The sequence below is a fragment of the Pteropus alecto genome, unplaced genomic scaffold (assembly GCF_000325575.1).
Source record: "Pteropus alecto unplaced genomic scaffold, ASM32557v1 scaffold22, whole genome shotgun sequence".
In the NCBI taxonomy this organism is placed as follows: domain Eukaryota; kingdom Metazoa; phylum Chordata; class Mammalia; order Chiroptera; family Pteropodidae; genus Pteropus; species Pteropus alecto.
In genome coordinates, this window is record NW_006434839.1 from 19,513,300 (window position 1) to 19,536,984 (window position 23,685).

General features: G+C 37.6%; 1 protein-coding gene, 1 long non-coding RNA gene and 1 pseudogene across 5 annotated transcripts in view; 1 reads left to right on the forward strand and 2 right to left on the reverse strand.

Annotated features, from left to right (window-relative positions):
- Positions 1-9,728: 9,728 nt before the first annotated feature.
- LOC112478702 lies at positions 9,729-14,189 on the forward strand. 4 transcript variants are annotated; one of them, XR_003045948.1, is made up of 5 exons: positions 9,729-9,922; positions 10,781-10,929; positions 11,373-11,794; positions 12,838-12,974; positions 13,582-14,189. It is a non-coding gene; the product is annotated as an uncharacterized LOC112478702 (long non-coding RNA). The 4 variants fall into 4 exon arrangements; XR_003045947.1 differs by having other exon boundaries at positions 13,588-14,189; XR_003045946.1 differs by having other exon boundaries at positions 12,838-14,189.
- A 105-nt stretch (positions 14,190-14,294) lies between these two features.
- Positions 14,295-16,667, reverse strand: LOC112478701 (annotated as a pseudogene).
- A 3,838-nt stretch (positions 16,668-20,505) lies between these two features.
- Positions 20,506-23,685, reverse strand: part of TES (testin LIM domain protein) — a 47,714-nt gene continuing 44,534 nt past the window's right edge. The window contains exon 7 of the mRNA XM_006910591.3: positions 20,506-21,782. Coding sequence (XP_006910653.1) covers positions 21,594-21,782 — 189 coding nt within the window. The 3' untranslated portion in view covers positions 20,506-21,593. The remainder of the gene's footprint in view (positions 21,783-23,685) is intronic.

The window sequence follows — 23,685 nt, forward strand, 5'->3', positions numbered from 1 at the left end:
CCACTGTGTGAATATAGCCACACTATTAGATTTTTAAAGTAAACATTAACAATGTTTGTAGGTTTGGATTCTTTTTTGATCACCAATCGTTATTGTCTAGAGAGCTGGAAAATATTTTCGTGTGTAACTTATGTCCTGACACCTTGATTTCAGACTCTGGCCTCCAGAACCACGAGAGAATAATATTCATTATTTTAAACCACCAAGTCTGTGATAATTTGTACAGCAGCCACAGGAAAATAATACTGGGCCTTGCTCACAATGGGCAGTGGGCACTTGGGAACTGGCTGTGGAAGTGAATGGGATTCACTGGCTGCTGCATTCTGTCCATGCAGAGTGGCAGTGGGCTCCTTGCCTGCGTGGACCACAGCAGGCCTCGGGCTATTCTCTGATGAGCCTCAATGAGGCTCTGCCACCACTGGCCTTGACAGCTGCCCTAGGGATAAAGCAGACAGAATATTGTAACATATCCATTGAGCCTCTCTTGACACATTGTCCTGGGGGTGGCCACACATAGGACTGTTATTAGCATTTAACTCATTCTCTAACTGTGATGTGATTTCTCCTCACTAGGGTTCCCGACAATTTGTGGTAGAAAGACAAATTATTTTCTATAAAAAAATATCCATAGTTTTGGAAGAAAAAGTACAGTTTCATGGTGCATCAATACCAGGAAAATCACCCACCAGAAAATATTTCCAACTTTTATTTTGATTTTCATTAATGCATTTTTTAAGCATGATACAAAAGACACTGAAGAAGTGGTAGATGGTAGTAGAAACACTTTACTGCCTTCTATATTTGAGTTTAGAATTATCCAGAATTCATGTATTAGTCTACTTGAGCTTCATTTTTTATTAACTATCTGACACATTACTTCTTGAGGGGAAACAAAAGATTTGAGAAATTTTCCTCAACCCATGTTAGGTCACAGTTTTCTTCTTGCAATTTTTTTGCACTGACCTTCTGTCTGGCCCACTATGTGCTTCTCCTCAGGTGACACTCCCTCTGCATCTTCTAACTGCTTTTGTGCCAACTTTCCTGAACATGGTATTGGGATAAAGATATTTTCCCAAGATGGTTTATTGATAATTTAAAATTAGTGCATGCTTAGCTTTTGGATTTGTTGAACCGAACTGATGAGCTTATATATTTCACAGTTCTTGAGGAAAAGGGGTAAAGCTGAAAGTGAATTCCCTTCTTCTAGGACATGGCATTATACTGTTAAACAAATACAGACAGAGCATGAGTAGCTGTCATAATCACTTCTAGAAGTTTCCTAGGGTGATGATAAATGACAGTGGTCACAGCAAGCACAAGAGGGCGTTCATTTCTGAAATTACTAGCTTATGAAGAGTGCTGGTAGAGTCCTCTCATAAGAAATACTGTAGGAACTGTAGTTAAGAACTAGTAGGATTTACCCTTTGGATAAAAGTAATCACTTCTGCAAGCTTCTTGGTGATACTAGGAATGAAACCCAAAGGAAGCTGGACCCTCTTTTCATCTAGGCAAGTGAATAACTTTGGCTAACTGATATTGCACATATTGAGACGAAAACTCTAAGTACTGTCATTGTTCCATTTTATAGATGGGAAAACAAGGGACAAAGATTCAACACCTTGTCCAAGGTCATAGTTAACAAGGGGAAAGTCAGAATCACACCCAGGCAGTGTGGCTCTACATTCTGATATAATTCAATTAGCATTTAAATTAAGTAGAGTGGAAGAATGACTCTGATTATTCAAACAATTGTGCCAAGAAATGGAAAGAAATTGTGCTTGAGGTCTTTCCAAGTTAGTGTGAGTGGTGTCACAGCATGATGGGAGGATATCTCTGGCATTTTACAACTGGCAAGGCTCATGCAAAAATATCTTGCATTTGTATTGGAAAAGCTGAAACTGCTTGTATACACAAGATTAAGATAATATTTATTTCAGCAGAATATTTTGAGCCTGTTCATTTCTATATTCCAAAGTTTGAAAAACTCGACATTTTCTTAGCTTAGCTAGTGTAATGTATTTTAGCATTAGTGTTCTTTGTTTTCTAATGAAATTAGAGTTTTAGGTTAAGGAGAAGTACTTTTTAAAGCAAATATTGTTTCCACTGTAATGATTAATTTAATCAAACCAGAAATTCAAGTTGCCCATGGAACACAAATGCAAGCTCTGTAGATCGTGAAGTTTAGGAAGGTTAAAACATATAACTGACTGGTATTCTTGAGGAATCTTAAAATCTCAACTAATATACTATAATTTTCAATCAATTTTTGGGAACATATACAAAATACACTTCATTGCCATTACCGTCGAAGAAGCTAGGTTGTGCCTATTGATCCCTAATACCACCTGAGTATCAATTATTTAATATAATATACCTGAATTTTTCTTCTAACTTAATTGTCAGTCATTTATATCGGTATCGTTTGGGGGAGTGTCTAGCCAAAAGGTGGCAAAATTTTATATGTTATATTTAGAAATTAAAGATTAAGCCTAAGCTAAAGTTATAATTTTGGTCTGATTCAACTACATTTGTTTGAATGAAGAGAGAAGCTGTCATTTAATTAAAAACACCAGCAGGTGGAGACTATCTCCTGTAAAGATGCCTTCAAAATCTCAGACTCCAATGTCTCCTATTTCCAGAAATTAAGGCACATCTTATCAGTTATGTCCCCCTGAATATGATATAGACCTTTTAAAGAAACATGTCCCAACAGACCTCACCATCTTTCTCTTTCAAACCTGCTCCTCCCCAGCCTATATGCTGGATCAATCACTGAAGTTAGAAACTGCAGAATCATCATTAACTTATATATTGCAATAGTTGGATTTGTAAATGGAGTTGCTGAGTTATTTTTTAACTTTTTATTTTGAAATAATTCAAATGTACAGAAAAGTTGTAGAAGGGTACTAAGAATTTCCATATGCCCTTTACCTATATTGGTCATCAATTTTAAATTTTAACATTGTCTCATATTTGCTTTATCATTCATTTTTTCTCTTTTCTCTCTCTCTCTCTCTCTCTCTCTCTCTATATATATATATATATACACACACACACACACACACACATATACACACACATGTGTATAAATATATATGTATATAAATACACATATACACGCATGTATATACATATATACATATATACATATATATACACTAATACATATACCCCTATATAATTTTTTTTCTGTTCTATTTGAGAGTAAGGTACAGACCTCATGCTCATTTTTTCCTATTTAAGTGTTATTTTCTAAGAATAAGAATATTCTACATAATCAGTAAAATTTTTAGAATCATAAAAATTAACATTGATACACTGCTATTATCTAATCTATAAGACCTACTCAGATTATGCCAATTGTCTTTTTAATGTCTTATAGCATATATTTTGCTGGTCCAAGATAGAATTAAGAATCACTCTTGCAATTTCTGGTAAAGATGGCAGAGTAAGTAAACACTGTGCTGCCTCTTCTCATGACCACATCAAAATTACATCTAAACTACAGAACACCCATCATTGAGCATTGCTTGAAGTGTAGCTGAACAGAAGTCCTGCAACTAAGAACACACAGAAGGAGCCACCTCAAGACTGGTGGGAGGGGCAGAGATTCAAAACAAGCTGGTCCCACAGCCGTCTGTGCTAGTTTAAAAATTGAGAGCAATATCTTGGCCGCACAAGTCCCCCTGAGGAGTGAGGGGTCCCAGCCCCATGCCAGGCTCCCCATCCCAGGGCTCCAGTGCTGGGAAGTGGAGTCCCCACAACTCTGGCTGTGAAAACCAACTGAGATTGTGGGCAAATGACATAGAGGGTTGCTGGAGTATCAGGATTCTTCTTAAGGTTCTTCTTAAAGGGCAGGCACACACAGTTACTTAGTGATGGACTCACTCACTCTGAGTTCCAGTGCTGGGACAGCAGCTTGAAAGGTGCCAGGGGCATACAGCGGGGAACTAAATTGTCTGGTTTCAGTATGAGCGCTCAAGGGGTAGCAACTTTCACCTAGACAGAAGTGCTGGCAGAATCCATTGTTTCTTTTTTGAGCCTTCCCCCATTCTGGTGTGCAGACATAGGTGGCCACCATATCTGAGTAATCAATCTGGCTAACACTGTTCACCCTTCCCTGGTGATTCCCTGTCCTACCCAACTTGCAGGCCCACCCAAGCCACTTTCAGTGACTTTTCCATACAAATGGCCTGAATTGGCTCATGATGTATAATTTCATAAAATCTCTCAAAGGTTCACAAAATCCAAATAGGCAGCATCTGGCTTCAGTATGTCCTGTACCGTTTGGTAATTAGCCTCAAGCCCAGCACTAGAAGTAACTGGCCTAGGTTCACCACATGGCCTCTTAAAGCACATCTAAGCTAAGCACGGGTGGCAGCCATCTGCAGATTGCTTGGTAGCTCATGCCACGTGGTCCCTGGGCAGGGCACAGGCTGAGGCTGAAGGTGGCCTATAGCAGGGCCCCTCCCAGGAAAACCCAGGGCCAGCTTTGGACCAGTTCAGAGTACCACCTGGGGCCACATCTGAGGATAAGACACCCAAAGAGCAGACTAGGCCAGCACAAGAGCCCTGCTAAAGTGAATCCTGGTCCAGAGGGTCAGCCTCTGCACAATGGCTCCTCCACTGGTCACAGCCAGTCCTCACAATCAGTCAGCCTAAGGATCAATCCCTCCCATCGATGTTCCAACAGCAACCAAAGCTCAACTACAACAGGAGAGCACATACAACCCACACTAGGGTCACACTTAGAGCACCTAGCTCAGGTGAGCAGGGAGACTGTGCCACTAGGCCCCACAAGACACCTAAAGACACTCTACTAAGACCATAAGGACACTCTACTAAGACCAGGAGACATAGAAGCCCTACCTAATACATAGAAACAAACACAGGAGGCAGACAAAATGGGGAGACAAAAAAACATGTTCCAAATGGAAGAGAAGAATAAGGTTCCAAAAAAAGAACTAAACAGAATGGAGACAAGTAATCTGCCTGATGCAGAGTTCAAACACTGAGTGCTCAATGAATTTAGGGGAAGAGTAAATGAAGTCAGTGAGAACTTTAACAAAGAGATAGAAAACATAAAAATAAAGATAGAAAATATAAAAAAGAACCAATCAGAAATGAAGACTACAATAACTGAAATGAAGACTACATTAGAAGGAATCAACATAGATTAGAAGAGGCAGAGGATTGAATCAAAGACATAGAAGATAAGGTAGTAGAAAACACCCAATCTGAACAGCAAAAAAAAAAAAAAAGAATTCAATAAAATGAGGACAGTTTAAGGGGCCTCTGGGACAACATCAAACATACCAACATTTACATCATAGGGGTACCAAAAGGAGAAGAGAGAGAGCAAGAAATTGAGAACCTATTTGAAGAAATAATAATGGAAAATTATCCTAACTTGGTAAAAGAAATAGACATACAAGCTCCAGAAACACGGAGTCCCAAACAAGATGAGCCCAAAGAAGTCCTCATCAAGACACATCATAATTAAAATGCCAAAGGTTAAAGACAAGTAGAGAATTTTAAAAGCAGCAAGAGAAAAGCAGTTAGTTACCTCCAACAGAGTTCCTATGAGACTGTCAGCTAATTTCTTAACAGAAACTTTGTAGGCCAGAAGAGACTGGCAGGAAATATTCGAAGTGAAAAAAGTAAGGACCTGCAACCAAAATTACCCTGCCCAGCAAAGCTATTATTTGGAATTAAAGGACAGATAAAGAGCCTCTCAGACAGGGAAAAGCTAAAGGAGTTTATCACCACCAAATCAGTATTACAAGAAATGTTAGAGGGACTTCTTTAAGAAGAAAAAGAATAAAAAAAGATCAAAAATATAAATAATAAAATGGCAATAACTATATATCTATCAACAATTACTTTAAATGTAAATGGATGAAATGACATAGTGTGGCTAAAAGGATAAGAAGATCCTTACATACGCTGTCTACAAGAAACTCCCTCCAGATGAAAAGACACACTGAAAATAAAGAGATGGAAAAAGACATTGCATTAAAATAGAAACAAACAAACCCCCCAAAAAGCTGGGGCAACGGTACTTATATCAGACAAAATAAACTTTAGAACGAAGGCTGTAGCAAGAGACAAAGAAAGACCCAGTAAGCTTACTTCTGAGTATTTATCCAAAGAAACCAAAAATGCTTCTTCAAAGGGACATGTGCATCTATATGTTCATTGCAGCATTATTTACAATAACCAAGATATGGAGGCAATGTGGGTGTCCATCAATAGATGAATGAATAAAGAAGAGAGAAAACATATATAATGGAATATCAGCCATAAAAAAGAATGAAATTTTGCCATCTGCAACAATATAAATGGACCAAGAGGATGATGTGCAGGGTGGAGTGAGTCAGAAAGAGAAAGACAAATGCCACATGATTTCACACACATGTGGAATCTAGAGAACAAAATAAACACACAAATAAAACAGAAACAAACTTATAGATACAGAGGACATTTTGATAGTTGCCAGATGGGAGGGTGTTGGGGTGGGTGAAAAAATGAAGGGATTAAGAAATACAAATTAGTAGTTACAAAATAGTCATGGGGCATAAGGAATTCAGTCAATAAATTCGTAATAGCTATGTATGGTGTCAGATGGGTACTAGACTTACCCGGGTGGTCACTTTGTAAGTTATATAAATGTTTAATCACTATGTTGTACATCTGAAACTCATATATTATTGTATGCCAACTGTAACTGAAAAAATAAAAAATTAAAAAGAAAAGAATCACACTTGCACTTATTTTTCATATCTCTTGATCTGGGATGCTTCTTTAACCTTTATTTGTCTTTTATGACACTGATATGTTTGGAGAGTACAATTATTGATTTTATGCCTATTAATTTGGGTTTGTCTGATGTTTTTTCGGTTTATGCATTGTCGTCAGGAATATAATGTAAGTGATGCTGTGTCCTCTAAGTACATCACATCAAGAGAGACAGTGTGTCAATCTGTCTCATTATTGATAATATTTCCTTTATTATTTGGTTAAGTCATATCTACTTTTTCTTTCTCATTCACTTTTTCACTCCTCATACCAACTAGCCTTTTGATGCTGTCAGTTCTGAAAATCTCCCAAATTAAGGTTTTCTCCTTCATTCTCATGGCCTTTGTTTAGATTGTTGCATTAGCTTCCCAATTCATCTCCTGACTCTATCTCTTCCAATTCTTCTCTAATTTGCCAAAGTTGCAGTTCTGAAATACAAATTTGGCCATGAATCTTCCTGACTTTCAACAATTAAGACCTTAATTCCACTCAATTGCTTACAGCAGCATTTCCAAATTACTTTATGTGAAGCACTGGTTTACTTGTTCAGAATAAAGTTCCTACAATCAATAAGTGTGGGAAAATCTACCCTAGTTACTATGTCTTTTCTAGCCATATAGATTAACATATTGAAGATTCCAAGAAGTTCTGTGAAATAAGTCCTGCATTTCTCAAACTTACTTGAACAAAAAACCTTTTGTTTGCCACAGTTCACTATATATAACTCAAGAAACAAGTGGTCTATAAGGTTAATATTTCATACAACACCATTGGGAAGATATTGCTTTTAGTTCATACTCCTTAGCAAGCCTTACAAGAAAACTCACACCTTGCCTGTCTTCACTAGCTCAAAGTCTATCACTTTCCTCACCAATATTCCCTCTCTTTCGTCAATCAAAACTACTACGACGATCTCATGACACCACATACTAACATGTCTTGTTACTGCACAAACAGTAACTTCTGTCTACAATATCCTTTACTGTTTAATCTCTCATGGAAAAAAATACACCTGTTCTGTGTGTTTCTTTAAGAAGTACAGAAAACACTTCTGTGATCAGATGTGTTTCCTTACTTTCACATCACATTACTTCACTTCTGGCATTTCTGATCACTAAATGTGTGATTAGTTTTTTCCACACCAAACAATTCTGTGACATCAGCTGAGTGTCCTACAACTTAACACTTTTCCTAAGCTATTTTTTGAAGCTAGCATAGGATCTGACAGGTTAAGGGCTCAGCCCTACAAGACTGCCTTCCCATCACTTCAGAGGCCAATTGCAAGTCCAGGTTGTAACCTGTGCTTCCGACAGACTGGCTATAAATCTGAGGTTCCCACAACTCTTGGGTTCAATAAATTTGCTAAAGCTGCTCATGGAATTCAGGAAAACAGTTTATTTACTTGATTACTGGTTTATTATAAAAGAATATAACTCAGGAACAGCCAGATGAAAGAGATGACTAGGGCAACGTACAGAAAAGGAATGAGGAGCTTTCATGCCTTCTCCACGCACCCCACTTTCCTAGCATCTCCATGTGTTCGCCACCCCATAAGCTGCCCCTAAACCCTGTCCTTTTGGGTTTTTATGGAGGCTTTATTACCTAGGTGTGATTTATTAAATCATTGGCCATTGGTGATTAATCACAGTCCCCCTCCTCTCTCCAGAGATCAGGGAGTAGTGGTGAATGTTCTAACCCTCTAATGACATGGTTGGTTCCTCTGGCAAACTCAGGTATAGTTGAAAGAGGCTCGTTATGAATAACTCTCTCATCAGTTAGGAAATTCCAAGGGTTTTAGCAGCTCTGTGTCATGAACGCTCACTGGAGTGTGTCACTTACACTTCCATTAATGACCCAGTCCAAATGCCACCTTCCTCCCTGAAGTCTGCTCTGCTCTCATCTCTACTCCCTTTGTGTACCCCTCTACTGAGGGCTTAACACACCTTATAATGACTCCTTTGCATGTGTGCCTCTCTCCCAACATGGTGAGCTTCTTGAGCCCAGGGCTTCCTTGTACACCTCGTGAATATCACAGTTTTTGCTAAACTCTGAGTGATTGATTGTTGATTAAGTAAATTAACACAGCCTTGATGTTTTCTATATGTTGATGGTGAATTTGCTGACATCAGCTATATCTAGCGACCCTATCAGATTATTGATGCTATAGGGACTTTTGTATAAAGCCAAATTTATAAGTATCCAAAATAGATTATTTATTTTTCATTTCCCTTTTCTTATGTCACTTGCCTATATTTGGAAATATATGTTACAAGGTATGTGAGGTAAATAACTTGACTCGTTTCTTTGAATGTTAATCAAAATCAGTAAGTGTCTTAATTTATTTAGTGAAATGTGTCTATTCCTGGTAAGAAAATTCATTTTCTTCAACTTATTGTAAACAAATGAAGAAACATGATGTTCTCACATCTGTTTCTACTTTTATAAAGACACATATAATATTCTTTAGCCACCTTCTTGCCATTAAAAGTGTGATCCGTCAGCTTTTACAGTTGTTCAACAGAATCGATAAAAGTCTTTGTCTACAGCAACTGTGTATTTTCAGCCACGCACCTTTCCATTTCAACTTACCAAAGGAAGGACTACTTTTATTATCCAAATGGAAAAGCTGGGTCATCTGCAAGGGTCGTGAAACGGGCTTATTCCTAATCAGGGACCTCGGAACCCAAACATGTGCACCGTGGCTCCTACCCCTTTGGAGACAATCTCATGGGAGTAACTTTTCCATAGCAGGAGAGACACCATGATTTTTCCATGTCACACTCCAACTTCTTGAGAACGTGCTCGAAGTCAGATGTTGAACAAAACTCTCAATTTCTATTTCAAATGCATTCCATACAGATTAAAGCACAAGTGTAGGGTCTACCACTCAGCCTTCCTACGCAGTATGATTCATAAGGAAACTCCTTTTACTGGCTGACAACAAATCAAGAGCTTGGGATAGCAGTGTTTGAGAGCATGTACTCAGAGCGGGTTTGGGGTGGGCAGAAACACAGAGTGCATTCCAGGTTGGCAAAAGTGTACGGTTTACAATTACAAGGCAAGGTGAAGCTGCTGCTGCTGAGAGTCAAGGAGGCTATAAATACTTAGTAAATGAGGCCAAAAAGTAAGTGAAATCACAATTCTCTCCATCTCTGTCTCTCTGTCTTCCTCTCACGTTCCCATTTCTCTAATGTGCTTTCAAAGCTGAGATATTAATTGTAAGTTTTCCAAAGTCTCTATTCATCCTGTAACTGGCAAACAACTGTTATACTTTTGTAGCTATTCTGCAGCTACACACTGATCCATCCCTAAAATCACCACTAAACTTGTAATGCTGAAGTATGTGCAAGTTTGAATCAGCATTACCATACAAGGCAGCTTTGAATTCCTCATGGCAACCTTTTATTACTCTTTTCAAGTTTTCAAACCACTGCCAAACTTCTTGAACTTTGTAGAATGATTATAAACTTTATAAACATAAACCTCTGATTCCACTTGGTAATCTGTTAAAGAATGCCAAAGTTATATTAACAATGCGCATTTCAAAATCAAAGGACTGGAATACCATTTTAATTACTTTGACCCTAGAAAACATTTGTTGGTATCATTGAACAATTGATAAACGGTATTGCAACAGCTGTGCTGGTTTTCAAGAAGAAGATTATACAACCCAGAAACAGAGCTTGGGCTGCAAATGTCCTGTATGTCTGGGTTGTTTACAAATGCCTCAGATATTCAGAAATGTACCCTTTTAAAATCTCTGAAACATTTGTTAGTAACACTTCATAATGTAAGTATGTTTCCTTTGGCACCTCAGTAGGGTAGTTCTTATTTTCAGCTCAAACGCTGAGGGATTAGGTTGAGAAACAGAAAGGGTTCTGTCTTTAGCAGGCTGACCCGGGGCTGCTGCTGGTTGCACGGCCCAGAATCAATGAGATATGGAGCAACTCCTTAACGAGGGAAGGCCTTTCTTTCTTTAAAGGACTGGCGAATGCTGTTGGAAGATGCAAAGCTGCACGGGAGGAATTACTGTGGAAGGGCAAATAAGCAAAAGAAAACTACTTTTATGTGATCCTGACATAATTTATATGAAAGGGAAGAGACTTGTACTCAATATGGCAGTATGATGAGGTAAATAAGAATGCAGACTTTGGGGTCAGAGTTCGAATTCCAGTTCTTACACTTCTTAGCTTTGCGGTTTTGGTCTTACTTAATCCCACTGTCCTCGGTTTGCTATCTATAAAATGATAAAATAAAAGTACCTACGTCCAAATGTTGTTGCGAAGATTAAGTGAGTGTATGTGTATAAAGCATTTAGAACAGCGACTTAGCTCTACTGATCAAAAGAATGTTAGGGCAATTAAAAAAATAAACTTAAAAAAAATATTTCAGCCAAAATGTGCTCTCACATGATAATGCTTCTCCCAACACAAACTTAAGAAAAGTTATTTTAAAGCTATTAACTCTTCCTTTGGTGAAACCCACATTAAGTACTCTGAAAAGGGCTCTATGATTATCATCTAAAGACCTTTGGTGGGAGATACATAATGGGAATTCCTGTGTTTGTTTTACAGGTGAAGAAGCAAGAGTTACTCTAGGCCCTCGACGAGATGCTGAATCATCCCTCTGGGGTGCAGCCCGCTGCGTGTGTATTTGCTCTGCCTCCTGCCACCAGAGCAGTGGGCAGAGGGGAATCCTTAATGAATATTCAATGGTGATGATGATTTCATAATAGTGCCTTACAATTATCTCACAGATTTTGCAATAACTGTACAGGGTATTTCCTGATATTGGAAAATACTGGGCGCAGTACCATTTGGCAGAAAATCAATTCAGAATAAAAGTACCGTTTGTCACTGTGGTCCTAAGTTGTCCCAGCTTCCCTCTTTCCTGCTTCTCTAGCCCCCATTTCAAGACTATTAGTAGAACTGCATTTGGAACAAGAAGAGAGGAAATGTGTGTGGACAAAAAATAAAGTACTACAAGCCTTTGTCAGGTAGGACTGCCAAAACTCACAAGCTCTTTTGCTATTCACTCTTACAAACATTTAACTATTTTGAAGGTGTGATACCTAAATTATATAAATTTAAAAGGAGTAATTCATTTTTAAATTTCAGAAAAAAATTGTTAGAATTGGGTAAGTCACTGATTATGAATAGTATCGCATGCCATTATTCTTTGGTAAACTGTAAGAATTGACAAACTTCTGGGCTAATCTCCAGATTTTCTATCTTCTGTTTGGTTTATCACAATGGATTGTTAGTTCATTTAAATACCTGTTTCCTTTATGGGATATGAGATTGTGAACTTCTTGAGGGCAAGGCCTATACTGTATAGAGTTTTATACCCACAGTACTTGAGAATTGTGGGTGATTAATAAACCCCCACTCAATTTTCATTAAATAAAATTTTATTTCATAGAATCTGGAGAATAAACATGGCCCAGTATTCTAAATTCTTTCCCATTGACTCATTAGTAGCACTAAAGGTGTTTCTCACCTTGGCAACTGGAGTGCTGAGGATTCCATTTGTCCAGCAAAGGAATTCAAGAACTGACGATTCTCCATGGGAATATAAACCTCCTGCTTGCTTCCAGGTCATGACCTCAAACCTTGGAATGTACTGTGTTGAAAAATAGTGCTCACTAGGTTTTCTAAGTCTAGATTATTATAAATGTTCCTGATGTTTATAAATTCTACAGACAGTTTATGGACTTACATTTATTAAGACTGCACAACTGTATAAATCCTTAATTAAAGGGAGAAGAAAGGTGGATAAAAGAATAAAAGTTAATAACCTAAGTAGTACATTTATACAAATAACATTTTGTAGTATGCAGAGTAAATTCACATATTTTTCAGGAATTCTCCTTTATTTAACAAATAATTCTGTTCAATAGATGTGACTGATAACATGGCTGCATAACAAATTACCCCAAAATTTGTGGCATAAAACAACCATTCATTTAAGTTCATGGAATCTATGGTTTGGGAATTTAGACAGGACACAGTGAGTTCAGCTTGTCTCTGCTCATGTCAGAGTCTTCAACTCAAAGCCTTGAGGCTGGGGAATAGAATCATTTGAAGAATCATCACTCACCTGTCTGGGATCGATGCTGGTATTGAGCTTGGAGCCTCAGTACCTCTTCATGTTGACCTCTCCGATGGACCCTCCAAGTAGGCTACTTTGGACTTCCTCATAGTGTAATAACTGGGTTTCATCATTCAAGATAGAGAGCCTGGAGGGGTCATGTCACTTGTTGTGACCTAGCATAGGAAGGCATGCATGCCACATTCAGTTCATCCCGGTAGTCACAAAGTCCCGCTTAGTTTCAAGGGGAGGGAAGATAGACTCCAGATGGTGACTGGCAATGTTCTGAAAGAGCATGTAGAAACAGAGTATGACTATGGCTATTTTTGAAAATGCAATTTGCCACATAGGGATTGATATTTCTATTTTATAAATGAGAAATTGAGACACAGAGAGAGGTTAAGTGGTTGCTCAGAACTTTCCTTGTCTAGTGTGGAAATACTGAAACTGCTAGTATAATTTTTATTTCTTTAGAACAGAGAAAATATACTGAACTTGTCTTAATTTTACCCTGGGAAAAAAATAGAGTAACATGAAAATCATTTCAAAAGTATCATTGACATAGTCATATTTCATAAGAAGAATAGGATCCCTTTTTGTAAGTTAATATGAAAATTGTTAACATTACTTTCATCTGTTGACTTCTTTATATATCTAACCAGAGGTTTTTTATTTTGTTTTTGTTTTTTTGAGATACAGATTTCAGGTTCCAAATTGTATTCCTCCACCCGTCTCAAGCTCAACATATTCCAAAGAAAACTCATCATTTTTCTCTCAACCTATCTCCTCCATAAGTGGATTTCCTGTTTCTGTCGAAGTTGCCACCATTCTTCTAATTGGCAGGGCTAAGGGCTTCTGGGTTGACCTTGACTCTTCCCTGTCCTTCAATCAAGTGTGACCAGGCATTTTAAACTCTGTCTTTGTAATATTTTTGTGTATCCATCCACTCACCTAGGAAAACAGTGATAATAATCTCTGTTATTAGAGAAGACATTTTAATATCGCAGTCACTTTAGGATCATTTCTGTTGTCTCCTTTCAGAGACAAGTCTTCATTACTTTAATTTGCTCTTTACTCATCTGTCTCCTCCATGAGACTATGAAGAATTTAGAGCAGTAGTGCTAACCTTATTCATCCTGTTTCCAAGCATCCCAATGCAACACATGACCTAGTCAAGAGATGTTTGTAGAACGAATAAATGGTGTGCTTTATTTCTCTGTACTAGTTAGGAAAGATTAATGTTCATGATAAACAACCCTAATCTCAGTGGCTTAAAACAATAAATGCTTACTTCTTGCGCATAGTGTGTTCCAGTATGCTACAGTGTGGAAAGGAGGGCCTCCTTTATCTTTTGGCTCCACCACCTTCAAGGGAATCTTGACTCTTTTTGTGCTGCAAAAAGTTTTATTGTTTCAATTTGGTCCAAGGCATGGGAGAGGGCTCCAGGATGATTAGAAGGCTGCCTATTGGTTTCAGGAAGAAGTGCAGGCACAAGGCCAGGGGGATGCAGAAGGGCCTCTCAAAAGCCTCTTGGCTCCAGAGGCTCTTAGTGATGCATGAGGATAAACCTTTCAAAGAGATACTTGCCCAACCCAGTCTGGGGGCCGGCCAGCCTGTGGAGGTTAGTCAGGTAGTCACCCATCTTCTTGATGAGTTTCACCTCCTCGTCTAGGAAATGGCTCTCCAGGAAGTCACAGAGATGGGGGTCTGCATGGACAGAACCCAGGGCAAAAGGGCCTGGTTCAGGTTCTTCTGTATGACCATGCAGCTTCCTGAGTTTTACCCAACTCATCTTGAGAAGACTTCTGCAGGTCCTGGAAAAGGGTGCGGCTGCCACACTGGTTTTGTATCTTCAAGAGACACTTGGCACCCTCAAGTTTCTCCTCGGCTGACTCTGGGAAGAAGTGGCCAATGCCTTCCAGAGCCACATCAACTCCGTTGAAGTGGAAGTCCTGAGAGGTATGTGTAGGAGGCTTGCAGACACAGGTTGACCGGGTGGTTGATGCCGCCTCCACCTCGGTGGAATAATTCTGACAGATTTGAGAGCTCATGGTTGTTCGGCAATAAGGAATTAAGCTCAAAACACGGTGTTGGCTGGTCTCAGAGGCCAAGGATGGCTGAGAAGGTTCCAAAGGTTGTGACTGGAAAAGAGGTTGGAGGGTGGTCGGAGGCTGGAAGAAAGAATGTCTCTGGGTCTGTTCCACCCAAACACTGTTGAAGCAAGAGACAGATCTGGGGGACTGCAGGGGGCACTGCCTGGGAATCTTGACTTTTAATGGTCAAGCCTAGAGGGGGATCACATTATATGCTCTTATGTTGTTGGGTAAAACTCAATCACAAAGCCCTACACAACTTCAGTGGATGCTGGGAAATATAGTCTCACTGGAAATAAGTTTGGTGATCATCTAGCCAATATCTGTCACCTATCCTTCTAACTACTTATTTACAATCATCATAGTCATCTTGTAGATGACCCTCTAAATTGCTCACCCTAAACCTTTTTATTCCCATTCTGTTTCCCCCTCAAACCTCATTTGGGGAGATTTGTAACTTTGGCTTAGGTTGCATGACTATGTCTCCTGGGCATAAACTGGCTTAAACAATATGAAACAATTGAGGTCAATCAGATTTTCTTTTTAGGGAATTTGGAATCAGAGCCTAGAGGCAGCCCATGACTAGATTTGTAACATAAAATCAGAAGTGTTAGGGCATCCATCTTTCACTAACTCTGTGGACTCAGGACCAGAAAGAACGTGTCCACAGAAAAGAAAAATAGAGCAGATATTCTGGGAATAACTTGGATGAGAGCAAGATGGGGAAGACTTCTGATGGTTGCCCAACCCAGTTTCTATTCTTTCCTCAGCTTGACAAGTTCCTGCCTATACCCTTATAATGAATAACCCTTTTGGTTATTTGGAAAAGAAAAAAAAAATGATGCTAACCGAAAAGACACCTTATCTAATTAAAAAAGAATTTGAAGCAGGTCAAATGAACTTACACAATAAAGTTGTCTGGAAAACTAAAAGATATTTAAGTGCTATGATAGTGAGGGTTAGATTTTGCTCAAAGTTTCCTGAAAGTCGAAGTGAAAGGGAGATGTAGTTATTTGTGTTACTCTCAATTTTAGAAATGAGAAAATGCACATCTTCCTTTGGAGAGTAAAGCTCTGTTAGCACTAAGATCTAATAGTAATTTCTTAGGCACTGGGCTATTAATAATTCATGTGGGTGAGTTCACAGACTTCTCTCAATCCATTCACACTGTCAAAGAGGACACCAGTTCTCACATGTAATGATAAAAGTGAATGCTTGGAATCTTAGAACAATTTGAACCTCATTATCGCTACAATGTAAGCCCTTATTAGCTAATATTTGAATGGCTTTGACTTCCTCTTGTTATTTATATATTCTCTGATCTTGAATCTTATTCTCCCCATTTGGCTACATTTCATTATATGTGTTAAAATTACTTCTATTTTCCCTAGAACATAAAGCACTGTGAGAGCAGGGATCTTGTTTATCTTGTTCACTGCTTTGCTCCCAGTGCCTGCAACCAGTCCAAGCATATAGCAAATGCTCAATAAATATTGAGTGAGTGAATGAATAAATGAGTGAAGCAATGGAGAGAAGTGGAGATGGCAGAGTGCAAAAAAAGAAATTGGGAAAAATTGAGGTTTGGGGGACTTGGGGAGATAGAAGCCGGTGGTGTGAGAAAAGCAGGTAGGAGAGAAGATGAAATTTTGGTAAGTATTGCTGAGAGCAATGTACTTTGATCCTTGTATTGGCATTTAAAAAATTCAATTAAATTTCTTTTTTTTTTTTTTAACTTAAAGCTACTGAACTATGTTTCTTCTACTACTTCGTTTTTTAGACCAAACGAATTACATCTCGACTAGTGAAACTCTTACCTGGTTTTCATGGCTTACTCAGATGTTACTTAATTCATTTTGTTATTCACCATTTTGGGACTCCTGGGAAAGATTTTTCTCCTTATTAGGAGATTAAAATGCCCTTTTCCCCCTTCTTGGCTTTATACTTTGAGTGCTGTTTTTGAAGGCATAGTGCTTGAATAAAAGGACAGATCTGAAAATGGAAGGAATCACATACAAGATGGCAGAGCAGAGAGATTAAAAAGAGCTTATTCTAAGCCAAATTTGTGCTGGCCTATGTCTTGTATTAAGCCAGTCTTAGCTGTGCTTTTCATTACTTACAGCCAAAGGCATTCATAACTGATTGTCATCCTTCTCTAGCAAACTATCAAAACTAACCTTGGTATGCCTCTCAGTCCTGCTTATCCCAGGCATCTATCTGTATGTTTTGGTCTCATTTGGAAACTTGATATCCATTCTGCTTTGTAAATCCCTTAACCTGGTCTTCCTATACTCCTTAACTTTACCTCTGTGCCCTCTGAAATGCAACTCCTGTGAACTATCAACTCCCTTCATCTCCTTGCTCTGATACCCAGTTATCCCTCAAAGTCTGTATTTCTTCTGTAGTACTCTGAATAGAGGCCAGTTATTTTTTCTCCCATATGGGCATTTCACAATGCCTATGGGGTAGATGTCTTACTCATTCTCTATTGTTATTTCCACTAATTCCTGTATGTTTCCTAGCAATGAGCTCTTTGAAGTATAGTGCATGGCCTCAGATTTACTACTCATTTCATCTCTTAGTTTCCACTTCTGTCAAACTACAGGATACTCCTGCATTTTTTTTTAATAACTTTTTTTTTAATAACTGATAGCCTCTGGCTCACTGTTCTCTCCACCGTTTTCCCTTATTCTTGATGACTTCAACATTTTTATAGATGTCCATCCCATACTTGGGCCTATTATTTCCTAGACTCCCCGAATCCAACAATCTGGTTCTCCATCCTACTTAGCTGTAACTCTGAGGAGAGAATCAATGGGACTTGGCTAGAAGGTCTCTAGACTCTTAAAACCAGCACTCCTCCTTTAAACTAGTATGATGCTTTCAGTCAGTATTTCTGGTGACATTAACTCTAATGTCTCTGTGTTTAATAATGGCTGACTCTAGTAAAGATAACTAGGTACGAGTTGTTTTCGTTATTGTCTGAAGATCAAGATATCCTGGGTAGAAGTATCATTGAAGAAAAATCAAGAGCAGCCTTCATAAATGTCAGCATGAAATGCCATTCAAAACAAGTATAAAAGATTAATAATATCTTGTTTTGAGTGTTTCAAAATACATTATCAAATTAAATAGAAGCTACAATGACATGTTTCCCAGGAAGAGACAAAATAATTAGCTAAAGCTATTTAAGCATCTAGTAAATACATTAAAAAAAAAAAAAAAAAAGATTCTGTTAAGCAAGAATGTGTTTCAGGTTGTATATTCAAAACACACCCATGTGCTCCAGCACAATGAGTCCTTTTCACATATGTGAGTATTCAGTATAATCACCAAAGTTGTCATTGAGTACTTAAATCAGGAGACGTCAGGGAGGGGCAGAAAGAATATAGTACAGTTGGTGGTAAAATGCTATTTTATGGAGACATTACTGGAGTCATGAGTTTTCTGAAGAAATAAGTGAACACCCGAAAGACAAGTTCAGATATGCCAGGGCATCTTGAAACAAAGGCTTAATACTGATCTCGGGTGGTAGTGTCTCTCTGGTAACCATGGTGAAGTTGGATGAGCTTAAACACTGCCTGTTGGAAATTCCTTAAGAATGAGTCAATAATGAATCTTTTGCCTTCGGTGAAATAGGGCTGAAATACTTCAAAGTCAGATTTGTAAATCTATGCTTGAAGACTTCAGTCATAGAAGTTTCAGCTTAAGTTGATTAAAGAAAAAACAACTCTGTCTCTCATTTCCAAAAAAGTAAAAATAAAAAAAGATACAGCAAATATGAAGGCCAGTGAGTTCTTGAGTAACTGGCATTTCTAAATGGGATTAGATAACTCAAATCCACTGATTTCTCAAAACTATAACTGTATCCAAGGGTTACGAGCAAAATTCTGCTTAGGGATGAATAGGATATGAGCACATCTGTGAATGAGTTCATGATTAATCATTCTGTTCCAATACGATAATAAACGTGTCACCTCAGTATACTTCAGCAACGAATGATGTGTCAAAATCTTTTGAACTTCCTGGGTCTCAGGAAAGAAATATCTCCCCTCTTTTTTTCTCATCTAACTCCTTCTGTTCTCAGGTACCCACTGCTGTTTAGGGCATAGGAGGATCAGAAGTCATCATTATATCTTGTAATATCCAAGACAGTGGCTTCAGCAGAAGGGAAAACACATCTTTTCTTACTTTCTGTGGTGCCTTTATCGTGTTTCATATTCTAGTATGCTCTCCCTCCCAATCTAGTCCCTTTCAGGGAGAGAGTCTCTCTACATCTCACTGCACAGACGTAGTTGTTAAATGCCTACTATATTAAGTACAAAAATGATAAGCTATATCTCTGAAAAACAGAACATAAATGGGTTTGGGATGAAGAGATTTCCATTTATTGACCAATAAGTAGAACAAGAGGTTATTCTTCATTGTCCACTTTTGAAGAAAAAAAAATACATGCATCAAGATTAAAAACTTTTATTGCTTCCCTATCTTTTCCCTATTGCAGGGGAAGGATTTAATCTAGCAACCACCTTATTTTCTTATTAAGTGTTTATAGGGCAAAGTAGTTGAAATTTTTTTTAATCTGATTAATAATTAAAAATGGCAGGGTACTTTGAAACCTCTCATACAGAGAGCTCATTCTCTTATATTACAAGACCAAACTAAATAAGAATAATGAGTCAAACCTAGTGGTTCTGTACTTCCCAGGGAAAGTAGTTTTTTCTTCTAGAAAATACCTAATATCCATGCAATTAGCACCTCTGGTAGTAAGTTATGGCTTTGGTCAAATTTCTTCAGCCTCTACATCTGATTCTACCTCAGCCCCAGAAGAATGGAGGCTTAACAGGCAGACATATGAGGAGCGGCCATGTCAGCAGGCAGGAGAATTATCTCAATCTATTCTCACTTAGCCATGTCTGGGGGTGAGTAGTAGGGGTAGAATTTAGGGAGAAGCACTATTAGTCAAACAAGCAGGAACTGAAAAAAAAAATCAAATTATTCTGGGTATGTGTCAGAGAAAACTGCTATTTCCACTATAATAGAAATACTTCACACAGAGGGGAAAAAGGGATATCTTATGATTTGCTAATAGGAAGAATGAATCTATTATTCCACATTTGCTTCCTTTTCACAATAGGCCGCCATAAAAAATAAAAAAAAATTCTCAGAATACCAAATAGAGTTGTAATTTAAGTATGAGTAATACCTGTTAGATTTATTTCAAGAGAATATAAACTTTTCCCAAACTTCAATTAAAATGCCACTTTCTTCTTCTGAAAGGGAAAAAAAAAAACTCCCACATGACTTTAAAACTAACAACTTAAATGCTTTGATTTATTTTGAAGTTTCATAAAACTTATCTTTTCATCATAACGAAAAAGCCTAGTTATTGTTCTGTCTTGTCAGAGAAGCCTTTGTTTTAGTTTCAGTAATTTTTAACCCTTGGACACAGCGCCCCCTGCTGTAACAGCGCTTAATTGTAGGATTGTTTTTTGCTCTCAAACAAAAAGGATATGAAAAACAAAGGTTCAGTTCTTAAAGTGAACGAGATTTTATTTTGAATAATAGTATACATATCATTCGTTACACTTAATTTTCATAGTGCATAGTTTATGGAAGTATATAGTGGAAGTAAACATTAGGAATACCTAAGGATGAAAGTTATATAGGTGAAGAAGATATTCCATATACCTATGAACAGGCTTAGAAGCATCATAGGACAATATCCATTAGAAAAGAATAAAAACCATGCAAAAAAATCTATCTGCACCATGCCAGGCAAGTGCAATCGATGCAAGTTATATTTTCTTGGCTACAAAAAGTATACATGTTCTTTGGATTGAAAACATTACATAAATGAGTGCTTTGGTTTTAGTGTCCAAGCCAAAAACCTATAGAAGTAAAAAGTGTGGATGCCACATGTGACAATAAAATATTCAAGGCCACAGATGGAGGTCACCAGCTTATAAAGAGAATACTGAGAGGTAGGGCAAATAAAAAGAGAGAAATGCAATAAAGTCACCTCTGCCTAAATTAGGATATAGAGAATGCTTAGGCATTAAAATAACAGCTCTCCATACTATGCTGCATTTCTATTTCCCTGTCAAAAGAATTCACTGTGTATTGCTACAACGTTCAGTGAATAAGATGAGGCAATAAATGTAGAGCCTTGACATTAGGAAAATTTTAATTGCCTTTTCATTTTACACTAGAGGGGAAAAAAGAATGCAGAGCTAGAAATGCTCATCTTTCCATTCAGCACACCAACTTTCAAGTGTTTCATATATACTTTTGCATATATACTTGGTTTAGCACAAGGGGGACAGGGATATAAAAATTAATTAATCCCAAGCCTCCCACTCAAAGATTTTACATCTGGAAAGCTAAAGAAAGATAAAATTCTTTACTATTTTTAAAATCAAATGCTTAAACCAGGTTTTAAATGTTGAGATGAAAAAAAATGGATAAGGAAAAACAGCAAAGAAAGATATTTAACAAAATCTTCTGGTTTCCTTTATAGTTTCTTTTTCCATTTATTTTTCCATATTGCATTTTACAGTAGAAATGCATACCACTTGGGATACCTATGGCTCAACACAGCCTGGTGCTTTCCTCTTAAGACATCATCTTCTTACACTCTACTGAACAGAACACCATCCCCTCCACTGGCATGAACTTCTGCCCAATGAGACACTTGCTGCAGCAGGAGCACAGAAAGCACTCTGTGGACGCGTGCCAGCTGAAGTTGTTATAGGTCACTCTCTGCACTTCAGGATCAATGGCATTGTGGCATCCTTGACATACCTGTTAAGTTAATGATACAAATAAGAATGAGAGTGACCTTCTAGTTAATCTTTTTAGCCAACAACTGTTAAAAGGGGTCTATATGCTGAGCACTGTGAGAAATAACAGGTGAAGGCCAAACAGGTGATTTGATGCTTGTAAGATACCCCTATAATATTCAAGGCAGAAAGTTTTGATGACAAGTTCCAGGGCAGTGTTTTCGTTCCAGCATATTCTATTAAATTACACAGGAGTAATTATAAAAAGTTTATGATTTTTCCTACAACATGAAATTCTGAGAAGGACATGGAACAAAAGGAATTCCCATTCGTTAGTGGTGGGAATGCAAAATAGTACAGCTAGTGTAGAAGAGAGTTTGGCAGTTTCTTACAAAAGTAAGCATACTCTTTATCACACAATCCAATAATCATGTTCTTCGGTATTTATCCAAAAGGAGTTGAAAACTTATGTCTACTCAAAATCCCACACCTGGATGTTTATAGCATCTTTATTCATAATTGCTAAAACTTAAAAGCAACCAAGATGTCCTTCATAGGTGAATATATGGACTGTGGTATATCCAGACAATGAAATATTAATCAATGCTAAAAAGAAATGAGCTATCAAGACATGGAAACACATGGAGGGAATTTAAACACAAACTACTAAGTGAAAGAACTCCATATGAAAAGGCTATATACTATATAAACACAAACTACTAAGTGAAAAAAAATGGATAAGGAAAAACAGCAGAGGGCAGAGGACTTTTAGGGCAGTGAAAATACTCCATTTGATAATTTAGTAATGGGTATGTATATCATCTGTTCATTCTATACATTGTCCAAACCCATAGAGTGTACAAGACCAAGAGTGAACCCCAAGGTCAATATGGGCTTTGGGTGATTATGATGTGTCAGTGTAGGTTCCACCTTGGTAAAAATGTACCATTCTGGTGAGTGATGTTGATAATGGGTAAGGCTACGCATGTGCTGGGGTGGGGGGCAGGTCTATGGGAAATCCCTATCTTCCTTTCAATTTTGTTGTAAAACTAAAACTGCTCTAAAAACACTTGTCATTAAAAAAAGACTTTTCCTCACTCATTAAAGCTTTGAAGTGGTAATTTTATCAGTCTTACCTATGATACATGAAATTAACACTACTAATTTCTAGACAGTAGTAAATGAAAATCATGTTAAAGTAATTAAGGACTCATTAAATATACTGACAGTGAGAATAATTAGTTTGCACTAAAAATACAACTTGTAGTTAATTGGCTTCTGTTCTGTCATAAGTCAAAATTTATGTAAAATCTAATATTGGAGAATATTAATACTTACATTCCCTATACTATTCAGTATATATGTATGTTATGTACAAATACATATGACATACACACATCCATAATTTTCTTCTTTAGTTGAACATATATATGAAGAAAATAACCCTCATAGAAGAAAGTAGTTAATTGAGACCTCCAAAACGCTGTATAGTCCATATGCCTTGTTTATATATGTTCTAAATGAATGTAAAAGTTTTTGTTTTAAATATTTTATAATAAGTGAAGAAACCAACAAGATTGTCCAGTATTACATGCACGTGACTAAACTTCATCACACTCGGTCTCTTATTGTGATTGTCAGGAACTGCTGAGATGAGGTGAAGGTGGGTTGAGGTTAGTTAGCCTGAGCCTTCTTACTTGAAAAGGCCTCAAATGTGGCTGCTACTCAGAGGATAAATTGGTTTAGGGTATTGTTACAAATATCCATTTCAGGCCTGTAATACAATTTCCATATTTTTTAGAGTTACATGGCTTCTGATTGCAGATACTGTAGTTACTTAAGTCATACATCATGTCTACCCAGTCTTCCCTGAGAAGCAAAGGAGATATTCTATTTGCATAATCAGTACACTATTCCTGAATACA